General features: G+C 41.8%; 1 protein-coding gene across 1 annotated transcript in view; it reads right to left on the bottom strand.

Annotated features, from left to right (window-relative positions):
- SLC4A9 (solute carrier family 4 member 9) overlaps nucleotides 1–22940 on the bottom strand; it is a 167348-nt gene that overhangs the window by 89474 nt on the left and 54934 nt on the right. Inside the window, exons 8-14 of the mRNA XM_056569903.1 lie at nucleotides 20291–20378; nucleotides 19850–20004; nucleotides 18328–18441; nucleotides 16206–16380; nucleotides 6836–6969; nucleotides 5565–5836; nucleotides 508–554 (exon numbers count right to left, since the gene is read on the bottom strand). Of these exons, the coding sequence (XP_056425878.1) occupies nucleotides 508–554; nucleotides 5565–5836; nucleotides 6836–6969; nucleotides 16206–16380; nucleotides 18328–18441; nucleotides 19850–20004; nucleotides 20291–20378 (985 nt within the window). The remainder of the gene's footprint in view (nucleotides 1–507; nucleotides 555–5564; nucleotides 5837–6835; nucleotides 6970–16205; nucleotides 16381–18327; nucleotides 18442–19849; nucleotides 20005–20290; nucleotides 20379–22940) is intronic.

Here is a 22940-nt window from a genome sequence, read left to right as displayed (position 1 = left end):
TATCTACTTATTTTTCTTTAATTCGCACTTTTTCCTATTTTTGGATGACATTTTGGTGGCTTCAGAACCAATTACCAGGTTTCCATAGAGTTATGGTCTCAACATACAATGGTTTCAACATACAATGGTCGTCCCAGAACCAATTAATATTGTAACTTGAGGGACTACTGTAATAATGCATCTCTTGGTCCACTTCTATGGCCAGACCCAGTGTCTAATCAGACCACACCAGTAATCATGTATATGTCTGCATGCCAAGTTTTGTAGCAGTCCAACATCTGGGTGCATTATTGTTGTTTTTATGTCAATGAGTATGAAGCTAGGTTTACACACAGGCTTTTTCTGGCGTTTTTTTTTTTTTTTTTTGAAAACTTCCACTGCAGTTTTTGAGCCAAAGTTTTTCTCTTTTTCACTAAAAAATCTTTGTGAAAACCTAGCCTCAATCTCCTATCGTACATTGCACTATTGTGATAAAAGTATACAGTAACAAGAAATCTGAAAACTTACCCCATAATAAGAATCATACAAAGTTAAATTGCTTGCAGACTCATTAACTGAAAGAAATAAACAACAATGAAAATGATAAATTCCTGAAAAAATCCACAAAATAATGCATGGCTAAAAGTTTTTTATTTTTTTTATTTTTTTTAAATCAACTGGTGCCAGAAAGAAACAGATTTGTAAATTACTTCTATTTAAAAATCTTAATCCTTAGAGTACTTATCAGCTGCCGCATGCGGAAGTTATATAGTTCTTTTCTGTCTGACCACAGTGCTCTCTGCTGAGACCTCTTTCCATGCCAGGAACTGTCCAGAGCAGGAGAAAATCCCCATACAGGGATGTGGGAACTGTATCGCCCGACGCCTAGGATATGCAGTTCCGGGCGCCGGGCAGGTGAATTCTTCAGGCATTTAGCCCTGCTTCGGGCAAGCAACACTAAATGCCAGAAGAATTCACATACAGTATGATGGGGCAAGACTGTCTTGCCCTGTCACTTAACTGCTATAGGCCGCAGCTGCATGAGGCAGCCTATAGTGAGCCTTCCTGGTGGAGGTTTGCGCGGTGAGTGACATCATAGCACGCGCCGAGCAGGACACCGGGGCGCTAACGTCCTGCACAGCGCTTGCGATGACTCACCACGCGCACCTCCTCCTGGAAGTCCCTGCAGGGAACAGGGAGATGTAAGTAGAAGTGAGTTACCTACTCAAACTTGGCTACTTACTACATAAGGGAGGACCTGCCTACCACTAGGGGCTAACCTATCTACACAGGGCAGTGCATCCCAACCATGGTGCCTCCAGCTGTTGCAAAACTACAACTCCCAGCATGCCCAGACAGCCTTCAGCTGTCCGGGCATGCTGGGAGTTGTAGTTTTGCAACAGCTGGAGGCACCCTGGTTGAAGAACTCTGACTTAGGTGGTATAATTGTTTAAATGGGAGCCCTACCTGCCAGGGGTCATATCTATCAAGGGGCCTTTCTACCTACCTAATAATCAGGTGGGGCTCCCCAGTAGGTAGACAGGCCCCCAGATAAATATGATTCCCATCAGTGATGGGTGTCATATCTATCTGGGGCCTGTGTACCTACTGGGGAGCCCTACCTGATGGGGGTCATATCTATCTGGGTGTCTCACTACCTATTGGGGAGCACTACCTGATGGAGGTCATATCCATCTGCAGACCTGTCGACATATGGGGGAGCAATTCCTATTGGGGGACATATCTATCTGGGGCTCTGTCTGCCTACTGGGGAGCCCACCCTTCCTACCAACTGGGGGGACATATTTATCTGGGGCATTATTTACTTACTAGGGGAGCCCTACCTGCCTGACTACTTGATGAGGGGACATACCTACCTGATAAAGGGACATACCTTCCTGAAGAGGGGACAACGACTGGGGGGGGGGGGGGGTTATTTTATTTCCACACCCCTGCCATAGCAAACATATCCTACTGTGGACAGTTCCTGACATGGACAGAGGTGTCAGCAGAGAGCACTGTGGTCAGACAGAAAATAAATTAAAAAAGAAAAGAACTTCCTGTGGAGCCAGCATGCAGTTTGCAAATGGCACCCAAAAGTACTTTCAGACTGTGAGGAAAGATATTGTATAAAAAAAAAAAAAAAAAAAAAAAAACTTTATCTATACTAATCTCACCCTTAAATTGTCCCTTTTATTTCAATTTAAATAAAATATTCGCAAGTAACACACATTTAAGATGCTTCAGTGGAGTGTGGTGGTAAGTGCTACTATATAACTGCTGGTAGTAGCTAGCTATACGCTATGTTTCCTGGTGCCAAGCATCCACACTCCCACTGAGATTAAAGTAATACTCTCTGAAACTGGAGATGTGCCACCTACTCCGGGGTGTGGAGACCTACCACTTTCTCCCACTTTGGGTGTTTTTTGAGAACAACATTTGCCTTATTTCATTTGTGTTTTTACATTTGTCTTTTCAGGGTCCATTTGTGCTGGTTTTGTGTTTGGACTTCCCCTCCCTTTTGTGTCTTTTTTTCCTATTTGTATTCCCTCGCTTCTATACATTGTTCTCCTAATTCCTACTTTCCTTTTAGGCCTGTCCCACTGGTTCCCCTACTGGGATCTTCATGATGTCTAACATGGTGAGTGCTTTCGGCTTTTCTCCTTTCAAGGTACTATCTTATAATTTAAAGGGTTTTAATTCCCCACTTAAGAGGCGTAAGGCGTTTCACCAATACTTTTCTCCAAGAGATACGTTTCTCCACTGACTGAGCTCCCATTTATATCTACATCTATTTATCTGCTTCAATGGTTTCCCACCTTCTTTTTAGTATCCTCTTCGGAAAAATAGAATTTGTGGCCATCTGCTTCTGTAATAAAGTATCACACAACAACATGTGGTTGGCAGTGGCCACTGTCAAACAGCATGTTGCTGTGTGAATATCATATGCCTATGGGTAGGTTCACACTACGGATTTAGCGTGGAATTCCACACGATGAATTGCGTGTCGGAATTTTGCGGTGTGAACTCCAACCATTAGTGTGAATGGGTCTTCCCCGGACCCGTTCACACTGCGGAATTTCAGCGGCAGGCAATTCCATTTTTTTTTTTGCGCGGAATTCCGCGAGCACTGCATAGCCGTCAATGGTGATGGCACAGTGGTGCGCGGCCCTACCTCTGAAATATTTTGGCAGTGGTCGCCAGGACGGTATCTCCACTCGTAGAAATCCGTTCCATATGAAGTCCGTAGTATGAACATACCCTAAGTCTCCCTGATGACCCACACGAGTGGAGAAAGATGGTTTATTTTATGTATTGTTTTACTTGCTATGATATTTACATTTTTGCACTTTATCGTAACTAATGCACCTTTATAGTGGATCTTAGCCCTTTTATCTTTATAAAATAAAATAAATTTGATAGTGTAGGAAAAGGGTGCAGTTGGGGTTACCCTTATTAGGGCTAGTGCCCCAGTTATGCACCAAACAGGAAGGGACTTTTGTAGGTCCAGGGATACTAAAAGGGGTACTCCAGTGGAAAACTTTTTTTTTAATCAACTGGTACCAGAAAGTTAAACAGATTTGTAAAATACTTCTATTAAAAAATCTTAATCCTTCCAGTACTTATTAGCTGCTGAATACTACAGAGGAAATTATTTTCTTTTTGGAACACAGAGCTGTCTGCTGACATCTCTGTCCATTTTAGGAACTTTTCAGAGCAGAATATGTTTGCTATGGGGATTTTCTCCTGTGGATAAATATAAGGTTATGCACTTGGTTCGTAAAAACAAAATGTACAATTATGTGCTAATTAATAAGACATAGTATGACTACTACCCAGAAGGACTTGAGGGTACTGGTGGACAGTAATCTCAACTTTAGTGATCAGTGCCAGGCAGCGGCTGCCAAGGCTAACAAAGTCATAGGACTTTGAGGCATAGAGGCTCATGACAGGAACATAGTTTTGCCTCTGTATAAATCAATAGTCAGACCACATTTAGAGTATTGTGTCCTATTTGGGCACCTATGTATAAGAAGGACACGGTTTAACTAAAAGAGGGTGCAGAGGAGGGTGACAAATTAATGGTATGGGAGCATTACAGTACCAAGACCGGTTATAAAGCTTGGCGTTATTTAGAGAAAAGACATCTTAGGGGCAATGTAATCACATTGTACAAATATATGAATGGACAGTACAGAGATCTTGCTAGTGATCTTTTTATATCTAGGCGGGTAACAAGGGGGCATACGCTACGTCTAGAGGAAAGAAGGTTTTACCACAGAGATTTTTCTTAGTGACGAGACTATGAAAATCTCTGCCGCATGATGTTGTGATGTCTGACAAGTTCAAGGGAGGGATGGATGTTTTTAGAAAAATATATTACAGGTTGTGTATAATACATTTATGGGGATAGGGAATTATATTGATTGCCACATTGGAGTTGGGAAGAAATGTTTCCTCTGTCTTTGGGCAATTTGCATCATCCTGATGGGCGAGTAACACTGTCTATGATGTTCCATGTATCTCGTGCATGCGCAGTGTCACCGCAGCCAGACTTAGTATCCATCCAGTGACACAATGCCAGAAGTCTCTAATGAATTGCACTCTCGGTGCATGCGCTATTCATCCACAGCGTGCAGGATCTGTAATGGGGTAAATTTCCACTATATGGTGTTGATCCACTACTTTTATTTTGTAAAAAGAGCACCACTCCTGTCTATAGGTTGTGTGTAGTAATGCAACTCAGACCCATTCACTTAGAGCTGAACCGCAATACCAGACACAACCTGTAAACAGGAGTAGTGCTGTTTTGTAGCAAAGTCGAAATGCAAATTTTTACCGCGAATATCGGCACTTCACGATTTTGCGAATATTTAGAATATAGTGATATATATTCGGAATGACGAATATTCATTTGTTTGTTCGTTTTTTTGCAAATTTATATGCAAATATTTATGCGAATACCAGCACTTCCAGACTGGACACTAATCCCTCCCTTCTTTTAGGTGAGATATAACTGCACTATGCGAATTTCATTACGAATTTTCGAATGGAAAAAAAAAGAGAATTAACATAGCGAATAATCGAATTTCGCGAACATAGGACGAATATTCATCCAGGAAAGAAAATGCATTTGTCTAAGCCTGGACAACTATCCAAAGGATAGGGGATAAGATGTCTGATCACGGGGGTCCCGCTGCTGGAGACCCCCGCGATCTCTCCTACAGCACCCCAGTATCTCAGCATGACTTCACGAGGGGGCAGAGCCGTGATGTCACAATACTCCGTCCCTTGCTATAGCCCGTCATCGCTCTGTGCAGCTGAGAAACTGGGGTGCAGTAGGAGAGATCGTGGGGGTTTGGATAGGGGATAAGATGTCTAGGAACGGAGTACCCCTTTTAGCACCTGAGCTCTTAAGTTATTCTCTGATTTTGATTACTGGTTGATCTGTCTTTTTCTGAGCTTTAAGTACTGTTTATAACTTCTGAAATTTCACGATAGCTTAATCGATGTCGAACTAACAGATATTTATATAATGTTTCATTTTCACTTGCAATTTTAACATAACAGACTTTCGTACTTACCCATTTCAGGTATACTGCATATACAATTGTACTGGGTTATGTTATTGGTGTTGTAGCTCCAATTAACTGGAAAGTGATCAGCCAGCTTCAGCATTGTTTTCACAGCATCATAGATAAAGATACAGCTTATTAATGCACAAAAGCTTTCTTCTGTAAAACGAGTAAAATACTGCACCAAGTAAGCCGCATTAGTGGCCACCAAAATGATGCAATAAAATGCCACCCAAAGTCCAATCCAAAGTCTAAATTCTAAATATTCCAAATTGTAGTCTCTGGTGGTGGGGGGAAAGAAACAGACATGCCAATTTTAACAATATGTACAAATTATTATAAGATTTTAGAAAACAATGAAGTCCATAATCCATATAAGTCAATTTACAGGTTTTCTATCTCCCCACAAATCAGCTCCTTTAAAGGGCAATGGCACTCGTATATGGGATACGGCCTCTACAATGTTTACATGGGTTGCAAGCCATTTCATACTTTGCAAACATTGTACTTTTCATAGCTGTATTGAAGAGGCTGCAATGCTTGTACAAGCATCAGTCCCTATAAAAAACCTGATAGATAATTGGGGTACCACTTCTTGCATCCCTGCCTAATACTAATGGTCTTTCCTAAAAATAGCCCATCAATTATAAAAAAGCTGGATATCTTCTTCAATCTGTAGAGGACATGCAAGGTACATGTACAGTGCTGCTGCCAGGTCCTGGTATATGTACGTCTTGGCAGGTTTACTATGTATGAAGTGAGCACAGGAGCTGCGCGCTTGCTTCATACCACATGAATATCAGGTGCCCACTGCTGATGGCAGACATTTCCAGAACAGGGCCCCGGCTCTCAGAGATAGTCGGCACCACGCACTCCCTTCATTTCTATGGGAGCTCCAAAGATTCTCGAATGCAGCACTCTGGAATCTCAGTTGCTCCCATAGAATGGGGCTCCATTCTGAAGATCATGCGTGGTGGTGGGGGGGGGTTGTGGCTTCGGAAGTATGGGGGTTGCGGGTTTGTAGGACCTGTAAGGGGTCCCAGAAATAGGACTCACAACTCCCCATCCCCAGACACACATATGATCAGACACTTATTCACTATTCATTGAATAGGTGATAAAGTTGTTTTTCTCTGGACAACCCAGTCCAAGTGGGTACGTTATACTAAATCTTTCTTTTTGAGTACAGTTTCTGATCATTCTTCACACTTAATATTATGAAAATTTAGCAATATATGTTTACAGAGTTTTTATTTTTTACAAAACCTAAATGCACTTACTTGCTATAATTGTATAAAAGTCTTTCAAACACAAGCACAGGCCCTGTACTGCTTAGAATAGTTAGTGGCTGCCCAGAAAATAGACAAAAAAATCCACCACAGATTGCTGTGCCTACAAAATTTTCAAGGACCCCCTGAAAAAGGAAACAGTAGTTATTGATAAATAAGGAAACAGTGGTTATGAATAAATATGAAAACATATGCATAAGAAAAATTACCTTTTTTGAAATTATCAAAACAGATATTTGCACTAGGGTAGGGTCACACGTGCCATATTTTGCTGTATATTTTTTGCAGTTGATTTTGCTACCCATTGACTTCAATAGATAGGAACTACGCTGCAAAATACTGCATGTGGGACCCTACCCGCAAACTGTTTTTATATCTGGGGTACCACAGGGGTCAGTACTGGTCCCCTTCTTTTCAACATGTTTATTAATGACCTCATAGAGGGATTACAAAGTAAAATTTCTATATTTGCAGATGACACCAAACTGGGTAGGGTGATTACCACAGAGGATGATAACATAATATTACAGAGGGATTTTGGGAAGCTGGAGGCTTGTGCTAAATAATAAGACACTAGGTCAAACTTCTACCGAAAAAGACTTGGGGGTACTGGTGGACAGTAAACTAGACTTTAGCAATCAGTGCCCGGCAGCGGCTGCCAAGGCTAACAAGGTCATGGGATGTGTCAAGAGAGGCATAGAGGCTCATGACAGGGACATAGTTTTGCCGCTGTATAAATCACTAGTCAGACAACATATGGAGTATTGTGTCCAATTCTGGTCACCTGTATATAAAAAGGACATGGCCGAACTGGAAAGGGTGCACAAGAGGGCAACGAAGATAATTAATGGGATGGGAGGATTACAGGACCAAGACAGGTTATCAAGCTTGGGGTTATTTAGTTTAGAAAAAATAAATATGTCTTAGGAACGATCTGATTACAATGTACAAATATATGAATGGACAGTACAGAGATCTTTTTAGTGATCTTTTTATACCCGGGCCGGTAACCATGACAAGGGGGCATCCTCTACGTCTAGAGAAAAGAAGGTTTCACGATTATCACAGACAGGGATTCTTTACTGTAAGAGCAGTGAGACATGGAACTCTCTGCCCCAGGATATTGTGATGTCTGACTCAATAAACAAGTTCAAGGGGGGCCTTGATGTTTTTCTAGAGAGTAATAACATTACAGGTTATGAATATTAGATTTATGTGGATAGAATGTTGATCCAGAGATTTATTCTGATCGCCATATTGGGATTGGCATCAGCCTCATTGGGGGGGGGTTTCGCCTTCCTCTGGATCAACACAGTAGGGTTTAAGTTGAACTCGATGGACTCTTGTCTGTTTTCGACCTTACAAACTATGTTACTATCAAATCTTTTCAATTAAGAGATGGCAGGTAACAGAAGCCCAGGGCTTTGTAATGGGAAAGCAATGCCTGGGAGAGAATTTTTGGTAGAAATAATTTTCCACTGTGCGCTACATAGTTGCATTATGCACATTTCTTTGTCATTCAACAAGGCAATCGAAATTCTGCTCCTTTAACCCCTTAAGGACCGGGGGGTTTTCCGTTTTTGCATTTTCGTTTTTTGCTCCTTGCCTTTAAAAAATCATAACTCATCCATATTATGGCTTATTTTTGGCGCCACCAATTCTACTTTGTAATGACGTCAGTCATTGTGCCCAAAAATCTACGGTGAAACGGAAAAAAAATCATTGTGAGACAAAATTGAAGAAAAAAACGCCATTTTGTCACTTTTGGGGGCTTCCGTTTCTACGTAGTACATTTTTCGGTAAAAATTACACCTGGTATTTATTCTGTAGGTCCATACAGTTAAAATGATACCCTACTTATATAGGTTTGATTTTGTCGGACTTCTGGAAAAAATCATAACTTCATGCAGGAAAATGTATACGTTTAAAATTGTCATCTTCTGACCCCTATTATTTTTTTTTTCCGTGTATTGGGCAGTATGAGGGCTCATTTTTTGCGCCGTGATCTGAAGTTTTTATCGGTGCCATTTTTGCATTGATAGGACTTATTGATCGCTTTTTATAAATTTTTTCATGATATAAAAAGTGACCAAAAATGCACTATTTTGGACTTTGGAATTTTTATGCGCACACGCCATTGACCATGCGGTTTAATTAACGATATATTTTTATAATTTAGACATTTCCGCACGCGGCTATACCATATATGTTTATTTTTATTTACACTGTGGTTTTTTTTTATCGGAAAAGGGGGGTGATTCAAACTTTTAATAGGGAAGGGGCTCCCATAGGGACCTATAACACTGCACAAACTGATCTTTATCATTGATCACTGGTTTCTCATAGGAAACCAGTGATCGATGATTCTGCCGCATGGAGCGAGGAGGCAGGTAGGGGCCCTCCCGCTGTCCTGTAAGCTGTTCGGGATGCCGCGATTTTGCAGCGGATTTCGCCGCGGCTATCCTGAACAGCCCACTGAGCTAGCCGGCATGCTTTCAGTTTCACTTTAGACGCGGCGTTCAACTTTGAACGCCGCATGTAAAAGGTTAATAGCGCGCGGCACAGCGATCAATGCGGCCCTATTAGCCACGGGTCCCGGCCGTTGTTAGAGGCCGGGCCCGACCCGCTATGACGCGGGGCCACGCAGTGGCCCCGCGTTATAAATCGGGAGTGGACACATGACGTTCCAGTACGTCATGTGTCCTTAAGGGGTTAAAGGGGTACTCCAGGGCACTAAACCCATAGCCCATCCTTTCCCTCCCACCAACCTATGTATTTGTCTAAATATCATTCATTAGCTATATAGAGCAGTTTCCTACTTTCAGCTGTCACTTACATGAAGGGAGTCGTCATTCTCAGATCCGCCTTGTCTTGGTGTAAACCCTTCAGTGAGACCTAGCCCCCACCCTTCAAGACAACACCACAGGATTTCTGTCTGGTCTAGAGCTTTGGCTTCACAGCTATACCTCCCCTCCACCTCCCCCCCCCTTCCCTGTGTGAGGAGCTTGCCGTGTGAGAAGCTCAGTGATTCTGAGATTCTCAGTCTCCTCAGCACATAACGCTGCTCTTTTCCTGCGTAGATCTAATCACTGACTGCTGTCATTCAGAGCACAGCATGATTTATTGCTGGGGGCAGAAATATGGTCTGAAAGAAAAGATCTGTACAGTGTGTATACAACTACACAGCATGCACACAGATATTGAAAGCAATTGGCTTGAAGCCATTACACAGAGCTGCACTGACTTCTGGGAGTTGTAGTCTTGGCTGCAAACAAGGAAAAAAATATTTAGGAGACATCAGGGGCCAAAGAAGCTGCCAAAACCACATGGATAACTACAGGGGACACCGAACAGGTAGTGTGGTGGCTTTGGGCATTTTTATTTTATTTTTTTCTTAAAGAAGTACTCCGGAGCGCTGGTACTAAAAAAAGTTTACCTCATCTGATAGCTCTTTCAAAGACCTTTCCAACGATACCTCATTTGTCAAATTTGGCCCAGCCATTCTCTTGTAATTGCCACCTGTAGCAGTAAGCAGCCATGTCATAAAGACTACATTTCCCATGACTCCCTGTGCCAGCTTCCTGTTAGCTGCTGCTCTATCCCCCTCCTCTCCCCCCCCCCCACCCAAGGAAATTATAATAAATTATAATAAAGTTCCTTCCCTCCTTCCATGTGCCCACTAGCGCAGTGTTTCCCAACTAGGGTGCCTCCAGCTGTTGCAAAACTACAACTCCCAGCATGCCAGGACAGCCGAAGGCTGGAGGCACCCTGGTTGGGAAACACTGCACTAGCGGTGTCACAAGAATGCCTCCCATCCCTACCATCACCGCTAGCGGGCTTGCGTGCAGCTAACGTAGTACTGCGCAGGCGCAGCACTACGCAAATAGCGTAGGGCTAACGTAGGCAGCGATAGGAGCCTAGCGTTAGCCCTACGCTATTTGCGTAGTACTGCGCATGCGCAGTATAAATTAACTTTGGAGGAGTAGCTGACTCCGGGCTGGGAGGCCGGCACAGCCCGCAGTGACTCATGGGAGCGATGAGTCACCGGGCTAAGATGGCGGCGGTGCAGAAGAAACAGCGGTCGAGCGTCATAGATTGAAGAAAAAGGAGCCAGCTTCCGTTAGAAGGAGAAATGCGGGAGAAGACCAGGAAAAGAGCGATATGGATAAGGTAAGTAATTTACAATGTTATATAACTTTGCTTTACTGTTAGTTTACCATAAAAAAAAAAACTAGCATCGGAGTACTCCTTTAACTTCTCCTGAAAACCCCTTTAACCCTTAACCCTGCATTTGGCAAAGATGATGTATGCTGCTAATCATATATGTTTAACAATTTTACAAAATTAAAGGCAGGAGGAACCTTAGCACTGATTTTTTTTTTTTTATTGTTAGTACCATTTAGCTGCTATTCAGACAAAGATAAGTCCGTCACACTTTCAACTCTCTAATATAACAGCAGGGATGGAGAGGATGGGGTTAGGCTGGAATTCCACTGAGTTTTTATTTGCAAAAACGCCTTAAAAAACGCCAATTTTCCTGCACAGCGTTTTTTCAGCGAAAAAATGCCGCGTCCAGATGTAAGCTGCAAGTTAATAGTAAACTACAAAATGCCAGATCCACTTGGCATTTTTCAGTTTGACGTTTTTTTTTATCCTTTTGGCGTTTTTCAGCAATTTTGGGCTCAAAGGCTGGTTTTTCAAAACGCCCGACAAAGCCTAGTTTGGCATTTTTTCAGGTGGTTTTAATTCTTTTTTGGACTTTAGCGATCCAAAAAAAGTAATGGAGATACTTTTTTTTTATTAAAATTTCATAGGGTACCATTACAAAAAAAATAATAAAAAAGATACAGTAATAAAAAAGATAATGTGACCTGTTGGTGACATGTGGACACTGGAGGAGGGAAAGTGACCCCACTGGGCCCACAACATGTGGACACACTGCTTTTTTATTTATCATTAACCCCTTAAGGCAGTGTTTCCCAAACAGGGTGCCTCCAGCTGTTGCAAAACTACAACTTCCAGCATGCCCAGACAGCCTTTATTCTGGGAGTTGTAGTTTTGCAACAGCTGGAGGCACCCTCCAGAATAGGAAAATTGTACACCATACTGCCAGCAGTAAAAAAAAATTAAGCGGTACATACCTTCCTTCACTCCCCAGATGCCAGGTGCCGGGGCCGAAAACATCACACTGCCGCTCAGCCTATTGCCGACCTAGTCAGCACTTCGCTGCAGCCGGTGATTGGCTGAGTGCGGTATGACTCGCCGACCTCCGGCAACCAGGAAGAGGATCGTGGCGGAGAATGGAGTGGGTTACCAGGGGAGCAAAGGAAGTTATGTACCTCTTTATTTTTTTTCTGCTGGCAGTATGGAGTACAATTTTCCTATTCTGGAGTTCTCCTTTAACCCCTTAAGGACGCAGTATGTAAATGTACGTCCTGGTGAGGTGGTACTTAACGCACCAGGACGTACATTTACGTCCTAAGCATAACCGCGGGCATCGGAGCGATGCCCGTGTCATGCGCGGCTGATCCCGGCTGCTGATCGCAGCCAGGGACCCGCCGGCAATGGCCGACGCCCGCGATCTCGCGGGCGTCCGCCATTAACCCCGCAGTTCGCGATTAAAATGAACGATCGGATCGCCCGCAGCGCTGCTGCGGGGATCCGATCATTCATAACGCCGCACGGAGGTCCCCTCTCCTTCCTCCGTGCGGCTCCCGGCGTCTCCTGCTCTGGTCTGTGATCGAGCAGACCAGAGCAGAAGATGACCGATAATACTGATCTGTTCTATGTCCTATACATAGAACAGATCAGTATTAGCAATCATGGTATTGCTATGAATAGTCCCCTATGGGGACTATTCAAGTGTAAAAAAAAATGTAAAAAAATGTAAAAGTAAAAGTAAAAAAAAAGTGAAAAATCCCCTCCCCCAATAAAAAAGTAAAACGTCAGTTTTTTCCTATTTTACCCCCAAAAAGCATAAAAAACATTTTTTATAGACATATTTGGTATCGCCGCGTGCGTAAATGTCCGAACTATTAAAATAAAATGTTAATGATCCGTACGGTTAACGGCGTGAACGAAAAAAAATTAAAAAAGTCAAAAATTCCTACTTTTTTAATACATTTTATTAAAAAAAAAAATTATAAAAAATGTATTAAAAGTTTTTTATATGCAAATGTGGTATAAAAAAAAAGTACAGATCATGTCGCAAAAAATGAGCCCCCATACCGCCGCTTATACGGAAAAATAAAAAAGTTATAGGTCATCAAAATAAAGGGATTATAAACGTACTAATTTGGTTAAAAAGTTTGTGATTTTTTTTAAGTGCAACAATAATATAAAAGTATATAATAATGGGTATCATTTTAATCGTATTGACCCTCAGAATAAAGAACACATGTCATTTTTACCAGAAATTGTACAGCGTGAAAACAAAACCTTCCAAAATTTGCAAAATTGCGTTTTTCGTTTTAATTTCCCCACAAAAATAGTGTTTTTTGGTTGCGCTATACATTTTATGATATAATGAGTGATGTCATTACAAAGGACAACTGGTCGCGCAAAAAACAAGCCCTCATACTAGTCTGTGGATGAAAATATATAAGAGTTATGATTTTTAGAAGGCGAGGAGGAAAAAATGAAAACGTAAAAATTAAATTGTCTGAGTCCTTAAGGCCAAAATGGGCTGAGTCCTTAAGGGGTTAAACGGTTCATTCAAATGTACAGGATCTGCATATTTTTGTCGCATATTTTATGCAGCTGATTTTGCAACCCATTAGCTTCAATGGGTAGCAAAATCAGCTGCACAAAATATGCAGCAAAAATATGCAGCAGATCCTGTAAGTGTGAACGTACCCTAAAGACACAAAGCGTACATGTACACCCTGTGTCTGCTCCCACTGTGTTGTATAAATCATTAGCTTGAACCCTCACCAATCAGGCTGATGTCCAACATTAATCCTTTAGATGCCACAATCAAAGTTGATGGCAGTGTCTAAAAGTGTTAAAACGCATGTGCTAGACAGGGAAGCTGATCGGGACCACCACGGCAAAATCGCAGAGTCCCAATCAGCTGAGGGGAAGGCTGTAGGGGCCCTACCTGGTGTCAGATCAGCGCTCCAAGAATATAGGCAGCCTGCATAAATAGAATGCCAATAACACTGATCAATGCTGTGCTGTAGTACAACATTGTTAATTTTTTTGACTAAAAATGGTGAGAAAACTTTAATAAAGGACTCAGGGCTTTTTCATTTTTGCAGAACTAACTACAGAACTAACTACATGAGGGCTTGTTTTTTGTGCCACCAATTTTGCTTTGGAATGACATCAATCATATGTCTAGAATTGCTGAGTTTTGATCTCTTCATAAACCTTCATTTATATAAAAAAAAGATCAAAAAGTCCAATCTAAACAAAATCACAGCTCAGCTAACAAGCTCTGGTAAAGTGAAAGCTGAGCTGTGATTGGTTGCTGTGGGAAAATTACTCCACTTTTTCTCTCACACAGTTTGATAAATCTGGGCCAATGTGTCATCTTTGTGTAGTTACAAACCCCTCCAAAATGTGCAGACTGCGCTGTTTTTTAAAAGAAAATGTGACCCACAAATATTGTTATTTGCTTTCGCCATAGATTTTATGGTAAAATGAGTGATGTAATGACAAAGTACCTAGCTAGTTACCTGGATACTTATATACCAGCCTACCTAATTACACACCTACCTACATACCTGGATACCTACCTACATACCTAGCTGGCTACCTAGCTAGCTGGCTAGTAACCTACCTACATACCTGACTACCTAACTATCTAGTTAGTTAGCTACCTACATAGCTACCTACTTACCTGTCATTTTACTTTGCCAGAGGGCATTATAACAGTTCAGGGCCTATAGATGGGGGGATTGTGTAGAGGAGGGCACTGTAAAATGTGTAACATGTTTGTCTTACATATATTTTGGCTTGAAGAAGTCGACATGGCGGTCTGAAGCGGCCAGATAAATTAAATTAAAAAGGACTAAACTGATCAGAAAAAATGCTGATTGTGAGTGCTCAAATGTAACTGTAATCATTTATATGGTATACACACCCTGTGTACAGCTGGTGTCTACCACTATATGGGAACTGTATGGGGGAATACTGTTGTGTGTGTATAGTGGTTTAATTCAGTTCAGTATGGTGGTATATATTTCCTCCTTGTATACAGGTATTATTGGTCATGGAAAATTACCTTACCTACGTTATATATGTAATTTTATTTTCTATGTAGTAGTGGTGCATGAGGAGAGATTTGGGTAGAATAGGGCCGGGGCAGAGGTGTGGCCAGGGGCCAACTGTGGGCTCTTGCTTTATTATGTCCGGGGGCCCTGAGTGTTGTCAGTCCGCCCCTGGGTAAATGTCAAACTGGAATGGCAAACAGAAGGCTACAAATTCGAAAATGAAGAGGCCCTTGCCTGCTTTAAAAAGGCCAGCCCCCAGGAGTGATGCCCTGGCAAGTGATGTAATTGCCATGTGCTGCAACAACAAACCATTGCACCCACGAAATGAAACAAGTACTCACTGGAGCAAGAAATGGTGTGTAGAACAATTATAAAAAGAAAAGAGGTGCGCTCCTGGTGTAATACTGCGGGATGAACAAGAAAGGTGTATGGATAAATTGCACCTTACCGTGTGGTGTTGTACTAAGAGTACAACACCTGAGATGGCATATAGACTCGGTGACAGGTGGCAGCCTCGGTATCCGATTCCCGTAACTTCTCAGTCCGGTATAGAAAGTATAAAAGAGCAAAAGGTGAGAGACTATCCGATGGCGCCTTCCTGAATGATTCAAAATTGCCGTGAGTTTAAACAAGGCAATTTTATTGGAAATAGTGCAACATAAAAGTTTCGAATCCGGACCGGATTCTTCGTCAGGCAGATTCTGCCTGACGAAGAATCCGGTCCGGATTCGAAACTTTTATGTTGCACTATTTCCAATAAAATTGCCTTGTTTAAACTCACGGCAATTTTGAATCATTCAGGAAGGCGCCATCGGATAGTCTCTCACCTTTTGCTCTTTTATAAGAAATGGTGTGTAACACTGCTATATTTAGCGCTGACAAAAGTCTTGATAGCCTGTATAGACATAATAGCGGCAAGTTTCCTGACTGCCTCAACCCTGTAGACCTTTTTCTTGCCTTTCTTAAATTGATTATCATGGATGTTGCTGGGATAAATTCCATTCCAAAAGCAATGGCTCCTTATTCTTTAAAATTGATATCATTAATGCCTCAAACTTATATTGGCAAGGATTTCCTTCAAAAGCAAATACTGAAGTAGCCCTTCTGTTATAATATAAAGTAAAAAGAGAAGAAATGGTAAATACCTGCATGTTATCTGTTGAATCTCCCAGCATACCCCCAAAAGTGATAGCATTAGTTGCAGTTGCCAAATAGATAAACAAAATTGATGCAAAACATTGGAGATTGAGGGCATCATAAAAATCACTCCAGTACCATGGTGTCTTTCTTTTCACATCTCTTATGAGTCCACCGAATAACCTTAATAATAAAATAAGCACTGTTACAGTAGCAGAAATATTCCACACCAATACATACAGTATATCTGTAACATTACTTTTGCCATTTATACTACTATCTTAACATATTTACCTCCTTTTCATGCCTCCGTATTTCCCCTTCACCTCCTTCTTTCGAAGAGTCCCAAATTGATATATCTATCAACCTAGCCCCAAATTGATATGTCTATCAACCTACTTTTGATTTTTTTTTTTTTTTACTTTATATCAGGAAAATAACTACTTTGAGTCATAAACCAGAAAATATGATTATTTGTACTTACTTGCCTGAAGCTAATAAAATCATCGAAAAGCATAATAGTAAAGAAGACGTATGCATTTGTCAGCCTACAGAGTCATGCATAGTGGAGTAGCCCCATAGAGGCAGACTACACAACTGCTATGGGTTCTGTGGAACGGGGGGGGCAAAGTGGTCTGCCTCTATGGGCCCCCTTAGTTCTGCAGCCAGGGAGGTGATCAGTGCAGTAAAGGGCCCTGGCCAGATTAAACATATAAAGAGGCTCATTCTCTTCCCCCCCCCCCCCCCTGCATTGTCTGCAGGGCCCTTTTCTATAATATGCTAGACCCCTACATACTGACTCCATTCATTAGCCATAGGATGGAATACATTTCTATTTTCTGATACATACATTGGAATTTAAGAAAAATATGATAAAAACACTAGGCTAAGAGAAGCAGAGGCAGGCACTGTTACACAAATATCATCAGTTCACCGTGTATGGCTTAAGGAAAACTGGTAAAAAGGAAAGGAAAACTGGTTAAAAAAAACTTGATACTGAATAGCATGGAGACCAAGGTGCACAATGGCCATGATTTACTAAGAGTGCTTTGTTTTTATTACTGTGTCAGACTTGTATAATTCCTCTCTATTTACTATGGGGATTCACAGGTTGGGAAAGTTCTGGCCAGCTTTTTTTCTGGTGGGAAATTCCATCCATTTATTTACCGGATTTTCTGTGAATTCAATAGTAAATAGGTCAGGTTGTATGAACACGCCCCTTTTCTGACCATCCACGCCTCTTTTCTGGTCTTTTCAGGTTTTCTGGTTTGTAGGCTTATTTGTGCACATCACAAATTCTGGTTCAAGTAGAATTTGTGGCACATTTTAGCGCACGGTCCAACATGAGCAGCTCAGGTTTACAATAGTAGATCAGGACCAATATGTGCCTTCAGACAGACTAAAAGGTGCACTGCAGTGCTGAGGCTTGGCTTGTCTTCTATTTGTTGTCCATACTTTGTATTTAAAGGGGTACTCCGCCCCTAGACATCTTATCCCCTATCCAAAGGATAGGGGATAAGAAGTCAGATCGTGGGGGTCCCGCTGCTGGGGACCCCCGGGATCTCGGCTCCAGCACCCACCTCAACGGCTTCCGGCAATCCTGGAGGCTTCGGATTCTGACCACGGGAGCGAAAGAGCGTGACTTCACTACTCTGCCCCATGTGATGTCACGCGCCGCCCCTCAATGCAAGTCTATGGGAGAGGGCGTGACAGCTTGCATTGAGGGGGCATTGAGGGGGCGTGATCTACAGTGATATACAGTAATCAGAACCGGAGCAAACACGCTCCGGGGACTGATTTTAACTGGGTGTGGCGTGCAAGATCACGGGGGTCCACAGCGGCGGGACCCCTGCGATCAGGCCTCTTATCCCCTCTCCTTTGGATAGGGGATAAGATGTCTAAGCGCTGGAGTACCCCTTTAACCTCTGGTGCTCCCCCTGGAACCTAAGTTACATGGCCCGGCCATGACATTATTTCTGCCACTATTCACTTTGAAAATGATTGAATATTTCACTTTAGCATTAAGTTTATACATAAACTTACGTTCTTTTACACCACCAACTAGAATGGATATTATACATACCACTGCTATGATTCCATTGACTTTCTCTTTACTGTCATGAAACTTACTTTGTTGTTTTTAATAGTTCTTCACTGACATGAGAATGTCCATGTGGTAATTTCTCTGTATCATGGTGTTTTCCATTGCAGGGACTTTTTGATTCTCTTTGTAGTACAGCTTGCCTGTTTAAAGAGCACAAACTTAATAGATTTAAAAATACTCACTATTTGTTAAATATCAACAGAAACGAGAATGAACATTTTGTAAAATGTTTATGGTCACATATTTAGTTTATGGGTATGTTCACACATACAACATCTGCTACATATTTTTGCTGCATATTTTCTGCGGCTGATTTTGCTACCCATCATCTGCACAAAATATGCAGCAAACATTTGCAGCAACTTCTGTACGTGTTAACCTACCCTATATATCTTGGGGAGTTTACAATCATATCTATATGGCTACATAGTTTTTCTAATACTGTTCTTGCTGTAGAGCAGAGGTGCATGGAACAAATTATTCCCCCGTGTGCAGCACAGGTTGCTGATTGGTTGTCATAGAGATGGGGGATAAAATAAAAGTAAAAAATGCTCCCCTAATTAAGGACAGGGGATAAGATGTATGATCACAGGGGACCCGCCACTGGGGACCTTGTGATCTCCCCCGGAATTCTGTGTCGGGCATTGCCTCCGAGAAAGGGACGTGACGTCACAGCCAAGCCCCCTAGTGACACCGCACCCCCTCCATTCAGGTCTATGGGAGGGGGCATGATGTCACACCCCCTCCCATAGACATGAATGGAGGGGGCGTGAGGTCATGTCACTAGGGGGCATGGCCGTGACATCACGTCCCCGTCTCGGAGGCAGCACCCGCCCGTGATTTTGTTTTTACTGGTACTTTTGCATATATGTGATTTTTTAAATCACTTGTTATTAAATTTGTTTGAAATGCGATGTGACCAAAAAGCAGCAATTTTGGACTTTATGTTTTTACGTTTATGCCATTCACCATATGTAATCATTAACATTATATTTTGATAGTTTGTATATTTACGCACACGGTAATACCAAATATGTTCATAAATGTATACATTTTTTTACACTTTTTGTAAAATGGGAAAAAGGGGCAATTTTATTTATTATTGGGGGAGGGGCTTATTTTACTATTTATTTTATATTTTTATTGTCCCCATAAGGGACTATTTATAGCAATCGTTCGATTCTGAATACCATAGCACTGATCAGTATAATCAGTGATCTCCTTCGGGCAGACAAGAGAAGATTTCCTGAGAGAGGCAATTGAAAAGACATCCAGCCCCATCTTTGTTCATCCAACCCCTGCGGTCGTACCATGGCTGGTCCAATGAGCCATACAAAGCCCCTGTAATGCTTCAGATACCATGATCAGTATTGATTACGTCATCTGTAGGGTTAATGGCACGCACCAGCATGATTACTAATGTCCGCCATTACTGGCAGTTCCCTGGCTGCTAACGATGTTAATAACTAAGATGTTGCATGTTGTATGAAAATAATGTAGCTTTTTATTAAAAGAAAATATAACCAAAACATTGCTAAACATTTGTACCTTCTCTGTACTGATGGCACAAATTTGGGAGGTTGTATGCGCACAGTTGGATCCCATTTGCCAGGAGGTAAAACAGCAACTTCATCTAAAAAATCATCAATTCCTGCGATTAGTTCATCTCTGTTGATAGCCTTGTATGCAATTCTCCGGAACAACTACAAATAATTGTTAAAAAAAATGAAAAAAATAAGAGGGAGAAAATTTTGTTTATTTAGGTAATGATTTTTTTTATCACTTAGCATACCATTAAGAACATTTTGTTAGGCTCAAAAAGATCTATAGTCTGGTTTTCCATAGACAAACAGAAGTAAAGCTGTAGGCCATTTGTAAGCCAACCATACAGGAGCTTTTGTTATTTAAAGGACATAAATCTTTTTCAGATAATGACAGAACTGTAGAGGAAGATAGTTACAAATACGGAACAAGAAGTGAAATCTGTACCTCATCGGTGAGTAAGGTGGCAATGGCTCTACCAATTTCATGATAAGCTTTTAATTTTCTTCTAGGACCCAGCAGAATAAAAATAAATCTGCAAGAATAAACATTGGCTCATTAAAAAATAGACAGAAATGGACTGTGTATATTATACTTAAAAGGGTATTCCAGGAATTTTTTTTATTTGACTATGCTACAGGGACTGTAAAGTTAGTGTAGTTCACAATATAGTGTCTGTACCTGTGTGTGATGGTTTTCTCACAATTCTTATGTGATTTTCACACCAATATTTATTTTTAACAGCATACAAAATGACTGTTGTCTCAGATTTTTCCCAGGTTGCAATGTGGCCGAGACTTGACTCACTAGTCAGCTGATGACAGGGAGCCTGTCTGCTTCAATGGGTGGAGGGATCGCTTGGTGGGAGAGAGCGCAATCTGCAACTAATGCAACAGCTGTAGGCACCCTGATTGAAAACCACAGGTCTTTTGAATGGATGCAGCTCATTTATGTTTCAATGGGTGGGGTGGCTGATGTGTGGGAGGAAGGAAAATGGAATTGTGGGATTTGTAGTAAAAAAAAGAAAAGTCAAACAGGAAATACCAGTTCACAAAAAGCTAGCCACAGTATTATGGTAATCTCACAACATAGCCATTTAGCCCCAAGAAAAGCGCAGACCCTTGCTAAGCATGTCCATTACTGCCTGCCAGGTACGTACTAAAATCACCTTATGGTGGATAACCCCTTTAATAGTTTTTGTACATACTGTACATATTTTTTAAACAATATGTATTTGTCAGATGTTTGATTATTTATAAAGGAATGATAAAATAAACAGAAGCATACAGTATAAAACATTGATGGTGTTTTGTAGACTAGCTATTTGTTAATCCTCAATTCCTTGGAGTTGATGGGGAACCAAAATTAATCTGTCACATGGGTTCCAGCAGACTAAGAAGGGACTTTAACATGGAGCATTATCATAATGAGCTATCACTTTCAAATTATAGCAGGTGTCTGCAAGGAAACCAGTCATTGGCTGGAGTGGATCATGTCCAATCTATGATTAGCACGCCCTCTCTGCCGGCGGTGAGGACAAAGCACAGGCACGTGGGCCGTAACATAATTCCCTTGCAGCGTGACTTCCTCTTTGTGTCGCAGAGCAAGCGCAGTGTCGTGCAGGTATCCAAGTGCAACACCGGCATCTTTTTGCATGCGAAGGTGCCTGGAATTTGTGCATTAGCTCCAAAATGGTCCATACCTGATTTTTGGAGATTGGCAGCGTGGGAAGACTTCCCAAAAATGCCATTGTGTCTGTTCCTCTATTTATTGATAGCATGGGAACATTAAACTTCTTTTTACATAGGACTGCTGAGACCAATGATAAGCTGTAGTGCCCTGTGCTCAGTGTACAGCGATGTCATGGGGACTCCAGACTAGGGACAATTTAGATTAAAGGCTTTAAAACCCCTAGAGCTATAAGCATTCTTGCCTTATATATGAAAAAATTCAGAATACATACATTTCCCTGTATTTGAGAGGGATGATGCACCCTGTGTATCCATCTCCATGCCGGATGACTGGAGATGTGGAGCGGAGGCTCGTGACATCAAGGTCATGCTCTGCTCGTGATGTCACGGCCATGCCCCCTCAATGCAAGTCTATGGGAGATAGCCGTCACGCCCCCTCCCATAGACTTGCATTCAGGGGGCGTGGCCATGACATCACGAGTGGGGCACGGCCGTGACATCACGAGCCTCCAGCGCTGCACCCGACGCTCCAAATGAATGCCCAGTGAAGCAGGGAGATTGGATAGGGGATAAGATGTCTAGGGGTGTCTCCCCTTAAAGAGTAACTGTCATGATTTTTGTATGCTCTTAACCTAACAACATGATGTGAAAGGTGTGTACAATAGTAATGCAGCCTTACCTTTGGCTGCATTCTAGCAGTTTAAATGATCAGAAAAATCACATTTCTCAGGAGTAGACAACAGTTTGACAGGGGATCGCAATGCCCTGGACCCGCTTTGCTGGGACCACTTGTCATTGACACACGTCCTCAGTGCATGTGCCCTCAATAATTCCAACATGCGAGTTCTAGCTCCAGATGCCCCCCTTCTCAAAGCATTTGCGCAATGTGTGTGTGTTCAAAGAGGAAAATGAAATGCCAGGTGAAATGCAGCAGGATAAGATAAACACCCCAGTACATGTATGTCACCTGTCTAAACAGGTAATAAGTACAGTGCCGCCTGCAAAAAATCAAAATAGACAAATCACCATTTTGGTTTATGAGGGATCGGTCCTGTCAAACTAACCTGATCAGCTTTTATGAGGAGGTGAGCTCCAGACTGGACCAAGGGGAATCGCTGGATGTCGTATATCAGGATTTTTCCAAAGCATTTGATACGGTGCCACATAAAAGGTTGGTGCATAAAATGAGAAGGATTGGGCTGGGGGAGAATGTGTGTAAGTGGGTAAGTATCTGGCTCAGTGATAGGAAACAGAGGGTGGTTATTAATGGTACTTATTCTGATTGGGTGACTGTAACTAGTGGGGTACCACAGGGGTCAATTTTAGATCCTATTACTTTTAATATATTTATTATCGACTTTGCTAAGTTATCAATTTAGTATTTTGTGGAACGAGCTGCAGATTTT

The sequence above is a fragment of the Hyla sarda genome, chromosome 4 (genome assembly GCF_029499605.1).
Source record: "Hyla sarda isolate aHylSar1 chromosome 4, aHylSar1.hap1, whole genome shotgun sequence".
Classification (NCBI taxonomy): Eukaryota; Metazoa; Chordata; class Amphibia; order Anura; family Hylidae; genus Hyla; species Hyla sarda.
Note: the sequence above shows the minus strand (reverse complement) of the source record. Positions and strands in the feature narration are given on the sequence as shown.